The 17,480-nt window shown below is 32.0% G+C and overlaps 1 protein-coding gene and 1 non-coding gene across 2 annotated transcripts; both read right to left on the bottom strand.

Moving 5' to 3' along the window:
- Nucleotides 1-7,519: 7,519 nt before the first annotated feature.
- Nucleotides 7,520-7,604, bottom strand: LOC139873826 (small nucleolar RNA SNORD36). The gene has a single exon (XR_011767541.1). It is a non-coding gene; the product is annotated as a small nucleolar RNA SNORD36 (small nucleolar RNA).
- Nucleotides 7,605-8,122: 518 nt separating this feature from the next.
- On the bottom strand, nucleotides 8,123-8,584 carry LOC139870618 (uncharacterized). The gene has a single exon (XM_071858399.1). It carries the CDS (start codon nucleotides 8,582-8,584, stop codon nucleotides 8,123-8,125), a length of 462 nt encoding a protein of 153 aa, XP_071714500.1.
- Nucleotides 8,585-17,480: the final 8,896 nt, after the last annotated feature.

A 17,480-nucleotide genomic window follows, 5' to 3' on the forward strand; every position in this document is an offset into this window, starting at 1 on the left:
TTGCATGTATTCTCATCCCAAAATATTAGATTTTAAAAGTGGGACTATAACTCACTTTCACAGATTTTTACTTCGTCGGGAAGTAAGACTTGGCCACTGGTCGATTCACGAACCTATAACAAATATGTACATATATATCAAAGTATGTTCAAAATATATTTACAATATTTTTAATACGTTTTACTGTTTTAAGTTTATTAAGTCAGCTGTCCTCGTTAGTAACCTACAACTAGTTGTCCATAGTTAGATGTACAGAAATAAATCGATATATATTATCTCAGGCTAGATCACAACTCAAAGTATATATATTTTTAGAATCAACCTCAACCCTGTATAGCTAACTCCAACATTACTGCATATAGAGTGTCTATGGTTGTTCCAAATAATATATATAGATGGGTCGATATGATATGTCAAAACATTTGCATACGTGTCTATGGTATCCCAAGATTACATAATATATTAGAATACATGTATAATACAATATAAGTTAGCTAGGATATGATTTGTATAGAATTGTTACAATATTTCCGGTAGCTACAACAATTAAAAAATATCCAATCTTGTTTTACACATAACTTCTTCGTTTTAAATCCGTTTTGAGTGAATCAAATTGCTATGGTTTTATATTGAAATCTATTTTATGAATCTAAACAAAAAAAGTGTAGGTTTATAGTCGGAAATATAATTTACAAGTCATTTTTGTAAGAGGTAGTCATTTCAGTCGAAAGAACGACGTCTAGAAGACCATTTTGGAAAACATACTTCCACTTTGAGTTTAACCATGATTTTTGGATATAGTTTCATGTTCATAAGAAAAATCATTTTTCCAGAAGAACAACTTTTAAATCAAAGTTTATCATAGTTTTTAATTATCAAACCCAAAACAGCCCGCGGTGTTACTACGACGGCGTATGTCCAGTTTTACGGTATTTTTCGTGTTTCCAAGTTTTAAATCGTTAAGTTAGCATATCATATAGATATGTAACATGTGTTTAGTTGATTTTAAAAGTCAAGTTAGAAGGATTAACTTTATTTGCAAACAGGTTTAGAATTAACTAAACTATGTTCTATTGATTACAAGTTTAAATCTTCGAATAAGATAGTTTTATATGTATGAATTAAATGATGTTATGAACATCATTACTACCTTAATTTTAGTAGGTAAACCTACTGGAAATGATAAAAATAGATCTAGCTTCAAAGGATCCTTGGATGGCTTGAAAGTTCTTGAAGCAGAATCATGACACGAAAACAAGTTCAAGTAAGATTTCCACTCGAAATAAGATTGTTATAGTTATAGAAATTGAATCAAAGTTTGAATATGAGTATTACCTTGTATTAGAAAGATATCTTACTGTAAATTAGAAAGATTTCTTGAGGTTGGATGATCACTTTACAAGATTAGAAGTAAGCTAGCAAACTTGGAAGTATTCTTGATTTTATGAAACTAGAACTTATAGAATTTATGAAGAACACTTAGAACTTGAAGATAGAACTTGAGAGAGATCAATTAGATGAAGAAAATTGAAGAATGAAAGTGTTTGTAGGTGTTTTTGGTCGTTGGTATATGGATTAGATATAAAGGATGTGTAATTTTGTTTACTTGTAAATAAGTCATGAATGATTACTCATATTTTTGTAATTTTATGAGATATTTCATGCTAGTTGCCAAATGATGGTTCCCACATGTGTTAGGTGACTCACATGGGCTGCTAAGAGCTGATCATTGGAGTGTATATATCAATAGTACATACATCTAAAAGTTGTGTATTGTACGAGTACGAATACGGGTGCATACGAGTAGAATTGTTGATGAAACTGAACGAGGATGTAATTGTAAGCATTTTTGTTAAGTAGAAGTATTTTGATAAGTGTCTTGAAGTTTTTCAAAATTGTATGAATACATATTAAAACACTACATGTATATACATTTTAACTGAGTCGTTAAATCATCGTTAGTCGTTACATGTAAATGTTGTTTTGAAGCCTTTAGGTTAACGATCCTGTTAAGTGTTGTTAACCCATTGTTTATTATATCAAATGAGATGTTAAATTATTACATTATCATGATATTATGATGTATTAATATATCTTAATATGATACATATACAATTAAATGTCGTTACAACGATAATCGTTACATATATGCCTCGTTTCGAAATCCTTAAGTTAGTAGTCTTGTTTTTACATATGTAGTTCATTGTTAATATATTTAATGATATGTTTACTTATCATAATACCATGTTAACTATATATATATATATATATATATATATATATATATATATATATATATATATATATATATATATATATATATATATATATATATATATATATATATATATATATATATATATATATATATATATATATATATATATATATCCATATATATAACATCATATAGTTTTTACAAGTTTTAACGTTCGTGAATCACCGGTCAACTTGGGTGGTCAATTGTCTATATGAAATCTATTTCACTTAATCAAGTCTTAACAAGTTTGATTGCTTAACATGTTGGAAACACTTAATCATGCAAATAACAATTTCATTTAATATATATAAACATGGAAAATTTCGGGTCACTACATACGAAACACGCTATCTCGAATCGCGTCCAAAAAAGCGCGATCTCGCAACGCGTCCGAAAACGCTCTTTTTCACAACGCGTTGGAAAACACGCTTTTTCGGATCGCGTTTTTGCAGCCTATCCGAAAACGCGCGTTTTAGACACGCGTTCTCAAATCGCGAATCTAAATTTTTATTTTTATTTTGAAAAAAATGAGTCTGAAAATGAACACCAAATTTAGAAACGTAATTCTTTTTATAACTTTTTAATTATTTTATAAAATGAAATTCAATTCCAATCCATGTCAAATAGAACACATTTTTTCACATTCCATGGAATTTTCGGATTCCAATTCCTTCGGAATCCAATTCCTTTGACATATTCCATTCCATCCAAAAAAATTCCACGAGCCAAACGGGGCCTAAAGGTAATTTTAGGGTTACTAAAAAACAAGATACCCTTGGTAATCAAATGCGTCAAATTTGTAGTTTAACCAGCAGGAGGTAAGGAAACCTTGACAACATATACAAATGCGTCAATTTCTAATAGGTTATTCTCATAATTGAAGCTTAAGTTAATTATGCCACTAATTAAGTTTTTCAGATCAATAGTTTTCGTATCCAGTTGTCAGATGAACTCTTTATTATAAGCTTAAGAGGTTTGGTGTTCCGTTTTCCGTTACCAGAAAATTACGCATAATCAGCATCTTCGTAATCGGTGAGTTTGATTTAGGGTTTCATCTATCTTTATTTGTTGCTGTCATGATTTGGATTCTATGCCAGCCACTCTAATTTTTAATATAGTGAAGTTAACAAGTAATTGCATTTTATTCAATTTTGTCTTTGGGATTTTTTTTTTTTTGTTAATAGAGGCCTATAAATTGATAACTAAAAGTGTCTGACTAGACTAAATGCGTTGAAAATTCGCTAAACTAAATGGGTTGAAATTGCTACTTCTTACATCTTGATTTCATCCATGTAAACAAATATAATTAACATGTGATATGCATGCGTGCAGGAACATAAAGGGGACACAATCAGTGGTCCCAAGTGTTGTGACTTTGAATGAATGGTAATATAAGGAAATAGTTGATGGTTTCATCTGCAGGAACATAAAGGAGACACAATTATTTTTTTACCTTCACAACAACTTATGGTAAACACTTAATTAATTCGCTAATTTATGCTTGCGTATGTTTTTTCATTTATACTTGTATTATTTATTTTCTGTATATATAATATATACTATATGTTAATGTTAATGTATATATGTATGTATGATTACAGAGTTTGAGTAATAGTTACTTGTGGAAAAAGATCTATACAACAACGATGTCGTGTTTTGATTTCATTCAAGCTAATTTACCTCTAATTTATTTTCTCTCTGTTGGATTAGGTTTTGTGTGTATATATATTTTATAGAGGTGTTTTGTTTGAATATGAGGTTTATGCATGCTACTGGTCAATTTGTGTAGAGAATATAATAGTTTTTGTTTGTTTGGTGTAGTTCAAGCACTAGGGGTATTGTATACATCTTTTGCACAATGCTGCACAGCTAACAAATTGGAACCTCATGGTGGAGAGTCATGGAGAGGGGCTACATGTGATGGCACTGCTGTTGTTTCAATCTAAGTACATAAAATTATGTATCTTAATGTTTGTGGTGTAAATACATAAAATTTTCAAAACGATAGATAGTTTATAGAATCTGTTGGTACACGGAATCTGTTGTTCGATCCAAGGTGTACCCTGCAGGTTCACGATAATAATAATCCATATTTTTTTTTTGGCACACATGGATAAGCTTTGATTTTGGTGTGGGGGCACATGTACCTTTGATTTTGGTGTGGGTTTATCTTCTTTCATAAGATGAGCAGGTTGTTTTAAGGATGAGCTGGTGGTTCATTTTAAAACATATCCACAATCTATCTATAATTAGTTCATTATACTTATAGATTCATTTGGTTTACTTTTTTTTTTTTTTTTTTTTTTTTGTAAGAGTGATCTATAATTTGTTGGAGGTTTTGATACTGTTAACTGGGTCATATTCAAGGAATACAAGTTTTTTCAACCTGGTGCAGTTGCTGTTGATGATATTGAGCAAAACTTGAAGGTAAGTGCTTGAATAATTGTTAGTTTTACAGTTACGATCTTGGGGTGTTTATATATGAAATTTTTGAGAATGGTGGCAGGACAAGAATCAAACGTTTTCTAAGCCTCTAAAATACGTATGGGTCACGTTTTGTCTTATCAGCCTTGTCATGGGTCACTATTCAAGTTTGACCCAACTGATGATCCCTCTTCTCTCTTCTCTCTTATATATAATAATAAAACTTTTATGATGTCATTTTAGATGTTAAAAATACACATGGCAAAATCCCACTCTTTTGATGAGTTTCCTACATTATAATCACAACCATTAAAAATGCTGATGGCGTCATTTGTCTTTCTAATCGGCAGGTAACGTTTCTAATTACACATTTACACTGCTGCCCTTATTACAAAATGTTTTTTTTAAAGGTGCCACGCAAATAAAGGGAAACAAGTGTTCTAGGTCGAAGGTTGCTTCTCAATCTCAAATCAGCAAAATCAGGCGTTTATAATTTCGAATGTATTGTTAAACGGCGATTATGAAGGTGTTTCAAAATAACATTCCGGCATCGAGTGTTCATCGGAAGTTTACTTATTGTTCCTTCGAACGAAAAACAAGTTTCAAGAACGTATGAGCTTTTATCGATTCATCTATTTCAGCTGCATATGATTCAGTTAATTGAAGGTATAAGTTGAAGCAACCATAACGATAACGATGGCTGAAGATAGCGTAGATGTCAAGTTATTTTGTATGGTGCAAGGTAACTTATTTTATAAGGTTTCATATTTTTTATTATTAATTTTTATTTAATTTATGTATCATAAGCGTAGCAAAATGAAAAATTCTGTGTATGGTTAATAAATTTTCCAATTTAATTTGATCTCACTTTTTATTAATTCACTCCGGCATATGTCTTTGAATAACTGCTTCAGAAAATCTTCTTAACCCGGTCAACATATAGGTCATGGGCGGTTTTATATGTGTGTTCAAGATTTTGTAGTTATGATTGACATTAACGACCCATTGAGCAATTATAAATAATCTTGCTCCCAGCAGTATTAAAATCACATTACATCTCTTCAGTTTCATTTATTTTACTCTGCAAGTGTATCTCTAACTTATGTGGTTTATAAGTATGATTGGTGGTGCAGGTACGAGTTAGGTCGTCAGCCTGCGAACACGAAGATCTCAAGGATCAAGACAATAAGTAGAGTGCAGGTCGTATTCTTGATGTTGTATATAACTCATTAAACAATGACCTTGTGAGAACACAAACTCTTGTGAATAGTGCTATAGTTCAAGTGGATGCAGCCCCATTTAAGGTATTTGCAACATTTTGGGGTTGACATTGGCAGGAAAAACAAAGCTGCTGCTGCTACTACTAGGAAGGATGCTGAGGTACAATATTTTTCAAGTTTTGTGTTGACAATATTGTCACATTTTTAATTATTATTGTGAAATTGGTTGTTCATTTTTGATCATTACTGGTTAAGGACAATTTATCATCTATATCCCTGTTATGCTTGTTTCAAGATTTATCCTTTTTGAAATATATATAGAGGCTAGATTGATCTGGATCTTATATAGTGAAAATGACCAAAATGTTACACTGTCCATTTTGTCCATTTTTCCTTTTTATTGAAAAGCAAGCTGTTAAACTCCTTACTGAAGAAAGGTCTTATTAATAAAATATTATTTTAATCAAATACCCGCGAATGTTTAGTGGTAATTTTAAGTGATTTGTTAGTATGTTGTTTTAGTATTGTTTTTTGAGGTTCATGGCGTGTTTTTTAGTGTCTTATATTTAATATTTTCTTGCTAATTTACTTCATTTTTCTAAATTTGCTTATTTCTAAAAAACGACATTAAATAGCATAATTCCGCACTGTATGATATACAGTTAATATTAAGTTTGTTTCATACAATTAAAATGTAGCATTCTCATTGGCTCTTTTATTTATCAAATATTGTATATGTATATGGTACAACTTTTATAAGCTAAACATACATTTTCTCTCTTGCATCAACAAAAACAATTTCAAAATAATGGTTAAAATAAGAGACAACTATAACATTGTTGATGATTATTTAGATAGAATCAAAATAATAGGAAAAAAAATTTAGAAAAGCAAATAATAAAATATTTTCAGTTCTTACACTTAAAGAACCTAAAACCTCAAAAAAAACACACACATTTAATACGTTCTTTAATCAATTAATTTCAACCTCTCATGAAGCACTGCTTTCAAATCTTCAACTTATCCACTTAGGATTCCCAATCAAACCATCATCCATCAAACCTTATAATATTTTTAAAATTTAATTAAGAATAAAAACTAATATTAACTTATATATTCAGGGGCGGATTCACTAAGAGACCAGTGGTGGCGGGACACCATTGAAATAAGTTATGCAGTGAAATTTTTTTAAGTTTTTAACTAGTGACACCACTGAATAATGTACATTTTTTTGAGTGACACCATTGAAATAATACATTTAGTAGAATGTACATTTTTTTGAGTGACACCATTGAAATAATACATTTAGTAGAAATTTTTTTGAAGTTTTAACCAGTGATACCAGTGACTTCCGATCCTACATCTGCCATTGTATATATTCACATAAATATTAAACATAACACAAATAACACAACTGAGTTATCGTATATATAAACTTTTTTAAACAAAAAAAATACTAATCCAATCAAATCAATGTTCTAAAATATTGAAAAAACGAATCTGAATTAAGTAGCGTTTCTCTTTAGTTTATAAGAAACAAAAACAAAACGAATTTAAAAAACATAAACAGTAACCTAAACAATATAACATTAATTGTGAATGACAGAAAGAGGGGGAAGCATCAGTTTTAAAAAGCTCGATTTTGGAGCCTCATGGTTTAAATCAGCCCAAATATTATCAAGGTTTTTCATCATCTGCAAAACCCCTATTCATAAGTTTTTATCAAAAACAAAAATCTAAAAAAAGGCCCCGATAGATCCCTGAACGGCTGCACAGATAGGAGATAGATACTTATAAACATCCTTATATATAGGGATGATTCGGGACATCTGTTAAAACCCTAATTCCATGGGAGCCCAACTTCTTTTTTTGGCCCATATATAAACCACTTTGTAAGTTGGGCTTAAGTCGGATACTAGCAGTGTATTAAATTAAATTAAATTAATACTTGTCGTAGCATTAAATTCAGTGTTATTTATCTTTTCTTTTTTATTTTTATTTTAAAAGCAGAAATTTTTATTACTCGAGAAGTGTCCAAATAATACAAGAAACATCGCAATTCGCAAAGACGAAAGGATGCCGAGCTAGAAACCTACGTCTAATAATTACATTTATATACATCGCAACATAACATTTAAACTAAACTAGAAAAGATTTTGGGTTATGTAGTCAATCGTGCCAATCAATCTTTCTTCTTTTGCAACGCTTCGCGATCTAATCATAACTCTTTACTTTGAATTTCGTTAAGTGCATTTGGAGTAGTCGAAGTAGTCTTTTTAAAAACTTTTTGGTTTCTATTTCTCCAAATGAGATAACAACTAGTCCATTCCACCGCTTGCCATATGATGCCACCCAATTCGGAACAAGACGAAGGAACAAGACCATGAAGGAGATTATCAATAGAAAGATTGGTCGAATCAAAACCCCACCAATCCCGAACCTTTTCCCATACATCTCGAACTTTATCACATGTCAAAAGAGAGTGACTCACCGATTCAGTATTACTATCACAAAGAGGGCAAATGACGGAGTGAAGATCAATTCTCCGTTTATCAAGTTCGGATAAGACGGGTAATCTCTCCTTCGTTGCTCTCCAAACAAAAACCTCCACCTTTTTAGGAACAAGATTGTTTTTAAAAGTCTCCAAATATGTGCTATTTGATGAGTAACTTTTCGCCATAATTTGGTTTGTTAGTTTTTTTGTTTTAAAAATACCATTCCCACTTAACTTCTACGAAAATGTGTCTTCCTTTTCCGAATACATTTTGAATGATGATAATAATTTCTCGAGCTCTTCTAATTCAGATTTGGTACGCCCCGAACATTGCCGAGACCATTCCCAAGAATAGGAAACAGCCCCGTCACGATAGTATACTCGATTGGAAACCGAAACTTGGGGGTTTGATTCGAGCCTCACTAATCTCTTGAAAATCTCCTTTAGCGGTGAAAGGATCCGAAACTAATCATCCGGACGTTGTCCATATTGATTACAAACGAATTACAATAGTTGATAACATTGCGAGGTACTTGCCCTCTATATGATACATCTTACAAACGTTGCATTTATTCTTAAAAGGCAATCTATAGTTACATCCAGAATTGACATAATCGCCTGACATTTCATAATATTCAAATGACATAAACCGCCATTTACTTAATAATAGTCTCTATGAACTTCAATGACTCGAATGCAACGCCTTATGATATAAGTCCTTAATAGCCTCAAGTAGTATCCTTAGTACGAGCTAATGCACAGCGGAAGACTTAATTCATACCTGAGAATAACATGCTTTAAAATGTCAACATAAAGTTGGTGAGATATAGGTTTAATGCCGGCAGCGATATATATATATATATAGACCACAAGATTTCATATATAAACATTTTCATAAAAATATTCTAAGTGGTTGAGCACTTGGTAACCATACTTAACATTCAATCACGTCGCATATTCCCTTTAATATGAAATCTTACTACACCGTACCAAGTGTAGTCACAAAACGAAGTACTGTGCAACCGTTGAATACTGGTCGTCCAGTCCGGTTGGGGTTGTCAGGCCCGATAGATCTATCAACAGGATTCGCGTTTACAATACCGCTGTAAATATTAGTTACCAAGCTACAGGGAAGTATGCCAGTGGTACAACTCAACGTAGAATATATTTTTCAGTTACTTGTGTCCATAACGTAAATCATTTATAAAAACAGCGCATGTATTCTCAGCCCAAAAATATTTAGAGTTTAAAAGGGACTATATACTCACTTTCGTCTTGAAGATATATATATTTTGACTTGGTCTCCGGTTGATATCACGAACCTATCCATATATAATATATCAATACCTTTTCTTTTTAAACAAACGTCACATATATATACTTGTTATACTTTTAATACTTTTAATAATTCCTTAGTCCGTAGTTAGCAGTTCGATGTTAGTAATTCAATTTTAATGGTTCATTTTTAGATGTTTAATAAACCCCCAACGAAATAATAAAACCCCCATCGTATATGTATTGGTCGAGATTAATCTTGACCCATGGTACCGGTGTTGTCAAATGACGTGTTGCGTACATAAAGTACCGGTGTTGTCAAATGACGTGTTGCGTACAATCATGGGATCTTATGATTAATCTTCTCGTGTTGTTTACGGGTAATCCTGAACCATATAAAATTGAATTATAAGTACATATATATAAAATATCATGTTATCTTAAAAAGATGTGATTTATTTAATTTTTCCCAATTATTTTCGTGGCTAAACTAGTCTTGGATATCCGATTTTGTTTCGGTCATAGTTTCTTCGTTACAACTCCGTTTTCGTTGATTCAACTTGCCATCTCCTTGGATCGAGTCCCTCTTTAAGACTATGAACTTTAAATACCTTAGTTTGTAATCAAAATCATACGGAATAGGTGAAACTTTAGTGAAACTTATGAAGTTAAACATTTTTGTTACAAAAAATATCATTTAATGACCATTTTTCTAAAAATACTTATACTTTGAATTAAATCATGAAATTTTTATGTGTTAACATATTTATAGTAAAAATCATTTTTCCAGAGAATAAACTTCCAATTCAAAGTTTAAGATGGTTTTTAATTATCCAACCCAAAACAGCCCCCGGTTGCACTCCGACGTCGTAAAAACAGTTTTTAAGGTGTTCTTTGAAAAACCAAGTTATACCTTGTTAAATTAGCATATACTTAAGTTATATTACAGGTCTTGAAGTATTTTAAAAGTTAAGTTAGAAGGATCTATTTAGTTTTCAAACAAGTTTGAAAACTTTCAAACTATGTTCTTGTTGTTAAAATTGTATACCACAAAATATGATAGCTATATATATATGAATCGAATAAAGTTATGAACATAGTTACTACCTCAAGTTCCTTGGACAAGGTTGCTGTAAAAAAGGAGTAAAAAGCTAGAACCAAAAGGGTGATGGAATTGGATGAAAGATTGGAAGTAAGTTTGTGTTCTTGGAAGGATTTCTTGAAGTGTTTTTGTAAGGTTTTCTTATGAGGTTTAAGTGTTGTTTTTGAAGCTAAATGATGGGGAAAATGCTTAGAGATGATCAAGTATGAAGTTAAGAGTATTTTGAGAGAGAAATGGAAGTGTAAGTATGAGAAAATGGGGTGAAGAAATGGTGTGCATGCATAAAAACGTTTTTAGGTTATAAAGGAAAAAAAAATACCTAACTTTGTTTTCTTGCTAAATAATTCATGCTACTTGACAAATGGTTGGTTCCACATGTTTTTTAATCATTTAAGGCTGCTAAGGAGCAGATTCTTATTGGTATATACCAATAGTAAATACATCTAGAAGCTGCGTATGATACGGGTACATATACCCTAGGTATACGTATAGAAATCTTTGAGAAAACGGAACGAGGATTCAAATATAGCTATCTTTTGTAAATATACTTATATTGTTTTATGTATTTAAGTCTTTAAAAGTGATTAAATACATTACTTATACGATATATGTATAAACATTATAGGTCATAAGTATTTAAGTCAAATAACGTTACGTATGGTTATCGTTTGGAAAACTTAAGTTAGTAGTTTCAAAATATACTTATAACTTATTGTTATTAATACAAAATGAGATATTAAAACATTCTTAGATCATGTTAAATATGTATATATACATATATATACACAAACGTATAATTATCATATATTGTATAGTTCGTGATATCATCGGTCAAACTAGACGGTCAAACGTTGTGTAAAACTCTTTTCGAAAACATAAGTCTCAACAATTTGGATTACTTATCATGTTGGTAAGGTTTAATTTATGTAAATATTAATCTTATAAGTATAGAACGATCGAAAAAGTGCGGGTCAACTTTAGGGTTTTTGCTTATCGTGTCGGAACCATATAGAGATTAGAGTTTAAATTTGGTCGGAAATTTCCGGGTCGTTACAGTACCCACCCGTTAAAGAAATTTCGTCCTCGAAATTTGGTAGAGGTTGTCATAAATAACAATAGGAATGTTTTCATGACGAATATGAGGTAATAATGAAATTTTATCATTATTGAAAGATTTAGATAAAACGATTCGGTTATGTGAGACGCACGAGCGAAGCTATCACAAAAGAGTGAAATGAGTAAATATAGAATTGTTGTAACCGATGACGTGATTAGGATTGATTTCCGGAATTTATGGAAAATCTTACGTAATAAGATTTGGTTCTTTGGCGATCAAGATCTTCTTTGATTTAGTGCGGCGATCTGTTTCGATTTCTTTGTCGAATATTTTGCTATAAATCCGTTTCCTTCTCTTCCTTATTTCCACAACTCACATCTTCTATCCTTTCTCCTTCAACTCATACCTTAAAGTATTCTTTTAAATGCTCCATCCCGTTCTAATTCTTGTTATACTTCTAACTTTCATATCTTTCATTCTTCTCTTTCATTTATCGCCAGAAGAATCTATTTACTTCTATCCTTTCCTCGGAATTATAATATTTTTAATTCTCCCGTGTCTTTACGTTGCAATACGTATTGATATACACGGTTTGTAAATCCTGGGTGATTTTCGGCCTTTGTATTCTTCATTATTTTTCAAAGCTTCATACTTTCGTTTTCTCTTCCTGACTTCGAGTCAAGCGAGTAATGGTCCAGAATTTGTAGATATGAGATTCGAAATGAGTATAGCTAATGCTCTAAGAAAGAAATGGTAATAGGACAAATTTTGATTTGTCAAATTACCAGAATACCCCGGAAAAGATAGAACTGTCAGGATGACATGTTCCTATTATGCTTGAGAATTGGATAGAATGTAAGAGCCGTGTAACATGGCACATGATGATGGTACTGTGAATCATCACATTTCATTAGAAACTTAACATGACTTACTGTAATATAATGAAGTTGATCAAGTTTCATTATATTATACTAATTCATGCATCAGTTCCCAACACTGCTTCAGAACATTCCTATTTTAAACTTGAAGGTTTTAGAACTTAGAAACTAACACAGTTTCTTTTATGTTGTAACGCAGATATTACGGAGAGATAAATATTCTCAGATAAGAATAGTTGTGAAAATATTTCCAGAAATATGGAGAATATGTATAACGGAAGATATGAAGATATCTTATAATATCTAGGATAAGATGATGATGAAGAATATCATCGGGAAAGGTTTAGGATAAGGGGTAGGGTTTTTACTAATGGTTTCAGCAGGCACTGAATCGTTTGAATCCTTTGAAAGCAGATTCAGTTCTTGTGATTTATCTACATCCTCCTTCATACTTTGCTCAATCCGTTTTCTAGTTCCAACTCTCCTCTTTTTCTAAGCTTTACCAACACAATGTACTTCATCATTAAACTTTTGGCTGTTAAAGTCGTTTACAGTTTTTGCTGCTTCTTCAGCATTTCAAGAACTACTTCATAGTCCAGGATTTTTTTTCAGAACTTCACATTCGAAATATGTAATTCTTAGGGATAGTCGTTCTCGGTATAACTGGGAGAATTTCTACGAGATTTTCAAAATACTGATTGCGGATCTCGCCAAAGAGATAACGAGTTGCTGGTACGTCTGCTGATGATGTTGTGAAAAAGGTTCTCCGGTAACAACGGCGAAAGGACAAAGTATAAATATCGAGATTATAATAGGAGTAGTCTCACTGAGAAGTCGAAGTGGAGCTGTGACAAAATTAGCTTCTTGAAAAGGAATCGTATGATTGTTTTTGATAATGAATGATAAGGAATTCGACGCGGATACGTTTTAACTATAACTTCGGTTTCGAAAATTTTTCAGGTGCATCACTGTATGCATAAATCTTTCTTCCGTAAACGAGGTGCGGCTGGTTCAACTTCTCGATCGAGGTGTTTTCAAGAATCATGAAAAGATTTGAATGAGGATTATAATTGTCGAAGTACAAATGAGGTTTAGGATGAAATCAAGTGGCAAACTTGAAGAATTATTTAGTTTCATATGTTATAATCAATATTTTAATTTAATTCATTTTAATTGTCCAAAGTTAGCAGTCCAATAGTCCGATGGTTCAATGATTCATATATAATTTAATATATAATATTCGAATTAAATAATACGTATCGTGACCCGTATACCGGTCTCGGTGTCGATCACAACTCAAAGTATATATATATTTTGAAATCAACTCCGACCCTGTATAGCCAACTCCCGCCTTCACATATAGAATGTCTACGGTTGTTCCGAAATATATATATAGATGGGTCGATATGATAAGTCAAAACCTTGCATACGTGTCCCGTTATTTAAAGTGCGTAAAAGTAAATAACAGAAATTAAATGATGATAAATAAAATTGCGAGAATGTAAATTGCGATAAATTAAATGTTAATCAGTTAACTGGGAACAGTTATCCGGAACAGTTAGCGTGAAATCCTATCACAATTTCAATTAATTAATTCGTTTGTTTCTAACACTTTTTATTTTTGTCCAATGTTTTCTTCATTATGCCACTTGTTGGATTCTGATAGATCAAAATCCAAATATAAAATTTGAATAGAAATGGTTATTCTGTGGTGAACGGATACGTATATCGGTAGTTGTAAGTAGGATAGTAAATGACCGTTGAATCAGATTTAGAGAATGTACAACGTAACTTATTAATGTGAATTCTAAATATTCCTCGGGTACTACCCACCCGTTAAAATATTTTCATCATTAACAGTTTGTACGAAAGAATTTTTAATTACAATCTTTATAAAAATATACTTGCATATATATTTTCTTCAGATGTAATCATAGATTCAATGAGTCAATGAAGTATTAAACTCATTTGATTTATCGTTAATACTAGATTACATAACTTCTAAAGCATTAGAGATTACATAATCGCCAGGTCAAACGAAGATAAATGAGGTAAAACGATACGTAAAGCGAAGATAATCGATGTAGAACGATATATAGAACGAAGATCATACTCGAAGTTCCGATGAGGTTTTTGAGGTATGTGATGTTGATATCCGAGATACAGTTTGTGATGTTGAGATTTTGGGGGTGACAAAAGTACTGTCGGCGTTGTTGATAGTGATACAGATTATGCTGCTGGTGCTGCTGCTGGTGTTTGTAACCTTCTCACCGTATTTTCTAAAGCCACTACCCGAGCGCGAAGCTCGTTGACTTCTTCTATTATACCGGGATGATTGACAGTTGGAACGAGCGAATGAACAAGATTCGAAATATGGGATAGTATGTAATCATGACGAGATACTCTAGAAATGAGCGAGAAAATGGTGTTTCGAATAGGTTCGCCGGTAAGTGCTTCAGGTTCATCGTTAAGAGGACAATTTGGTGGATGGAATGGATCACCTTCTTCTTGTCTCCAGAGATTTAGTATATTACGAACCCATCCCCAATTCATCCAAAATAGATGATGGGAAATTGGTTGATCCATTCCGGTGACGCTGTTCTCGGAGCTCGAATGGAAATCCATATCGGCGTAGCTATCGAAGTCGGAGGAATTCGAACTGGATGAAGAATCCATCTTGTATAGTCGGAGAAATGAATTTTTGGTTTGGAATAGATTATAGGAGTTGGGTTTGGTACTCTTCAATACATAATTTACATATGTATATATAATATCAAAATCCCATGAATTACAGAGAATCTTTGAAATACGTCAGGCAATGTCTATAGTAACAGATACGCTAAGATATGAATTTTGTCTATACACTATCGATGCACTAAATGCAGTAAGACGTGTCTAGACTTAAGAATGATAAGCAGGCAGTTCCCTAAGGATGATAAGCAGATGATTTCCGACTAGGATTGATAAGCAAAACTTTTGACAGGCAGACACGGTCAAAGTCCAGACTCACTTAATGTATCCTAACAACTACTAGTTAGACACACTAATGCAAAGCCTGGTTCGCTAAGACCAACGCTCTGATACCAACTGAAAGGATCCGAAACTAATCATCCGGACGTTGTCCATATTGATTACAAACGAATTACAATAGTTGATAACATTGCGAGGTACTTGCCCTCTATATGATACATCTTACAAACGTTGCATTTATTCTTAAAAGGCAATCTATAGTTACATCCAGAATTGACATAATCGCCTGACATTTCATAATATTTAAATGACATAAACCGCCATTTACTTAATAATAGTCTCTATGAACTTCAATGACTCGAATGCAACGCCTTATGATATAAGTCCTTAATAGCCTCAAGTAGTATCCTTAGTACGAGCTAATGCACAGCGGAAGACTTAATTCATACCTGAGAATAACATGCTTTAAAATGTCAACATAAAGTTGGTGAGATATAGGTTTAATGCCGGCAGCGATATATATATATATATATAGACCACAAGATTTCATATATAAACATTTTCATAAAAATATTCTAAGTGGTTGAGCACTTGGTAACCATACTTAACATTCAATCACGTCGCATATTCCCTTTAATATGAAATCTTACTACACCGTACCAAGTGTAGTCACAAAACGAAGTACTGTGCAACCGTTGAATACTGGTCGTCCAGTCCGGTTGGGGTTGTCAGGCCCGATAGATCTATCAACAGGATTCGCGTTTACAATACCGCTGTAAATATTAGTTACCAAGCTACAGGGAAGTATGCCAGTGGTACAACTCAACGTAGAATATATTTTTCAGTTACTTGTGTCCATAACGTAAATCATTTATAAAAACAGCGCATGTATTCTCAGCCCAAAAATATTTAGAGTTTAAAAGGGACTATATACTCACTTTCGTCTTGAAGATATATATATTTTGACTTGGTCTCCGGTTGATATCACGAACCTATCCATATATAATATATCAATACCTTTTCTTTTTAAACAAACGTCACATATATATACTTGTTATACTTTTAATACTTTTAATAATTCCTTAGTCCGTAGTTAGCAGTTCGATGTTAGTAATTCAATTTTAATGGTTCATTTTTAGATGTTTAATAAACCCCCAACGAAATAATAAAACCCCCATCGTATATGTATTGGTCGAGATTAATCTTGACCCACGGTACCGGTGTTGTCAAATGACGTGTTGCGTACATAAAGTACCGGTGTTGTCAAATGACGTGTTGCGTACAATCATGGGATCTTATGATTAATCTTCTCGTGTTGTTTACGGGTAATCCTGAACCATATAAAATTGAATTATAAGTACATATATATAAAATATCATGTTATCTTAAAAAGATGTGATTTATTTAATTTTTCCCAATTATTTTCGTGGCTAAACTAGTCTTGGATATCCGATTTTGTTTCGGTCATAGTTTCTTCGTTACAACTCCGTTTTCGTTGATTCAACTTGCCATCTCCTTGGATCGAGTCCCTCTTTAAGACTATGAACTTTAAATACCTTAGTTTGTAATCAAAATCATACAGAATAGGTGAAACTTTAGTGAAACTTATGAAGTTAAACATTTTTGTTACAAAAAATATCATTTAATGACCATTTTTCTAAAAATACTTATACTTTGAATTAAATCATGAAATTTTTATGTGTTAACATATTTATAGTAAAAATCATTTTTCCAGAGAATAAACTTCCAATTCAAAGTTTAAGATGGTTTTTAATTATCCAACCCAAAACAGCCCCCGGT

Source organism: Rutidosis leptorrhynchoides, chromosome 10, assembly GCF_046630445.1.
Source record: "Rutidosis leptorrhynchoides isolate AG116_Rl617_1_P2 chromosome 10, CSIRO_AGI_Rlap_v1, whole genome shotgun sequence".
NCBI classification, from domain to species: Eukaryota; Viridiplantae; Streptophyta; class Magnoliopsida; order Asterales; family Asteraceae; genus Rutidosis; species Rutidosis leptorrhynchoides.

Excerpts from the sequence above, each read along its gene's own strand:
- LOC139870618 (XM_071858399.1), bottom strand. The coding sequence starts at position 8,584 with ATGGCGAAAAGTTACTCATCAAATAGCACATATTTGGAGACTTTTAAA.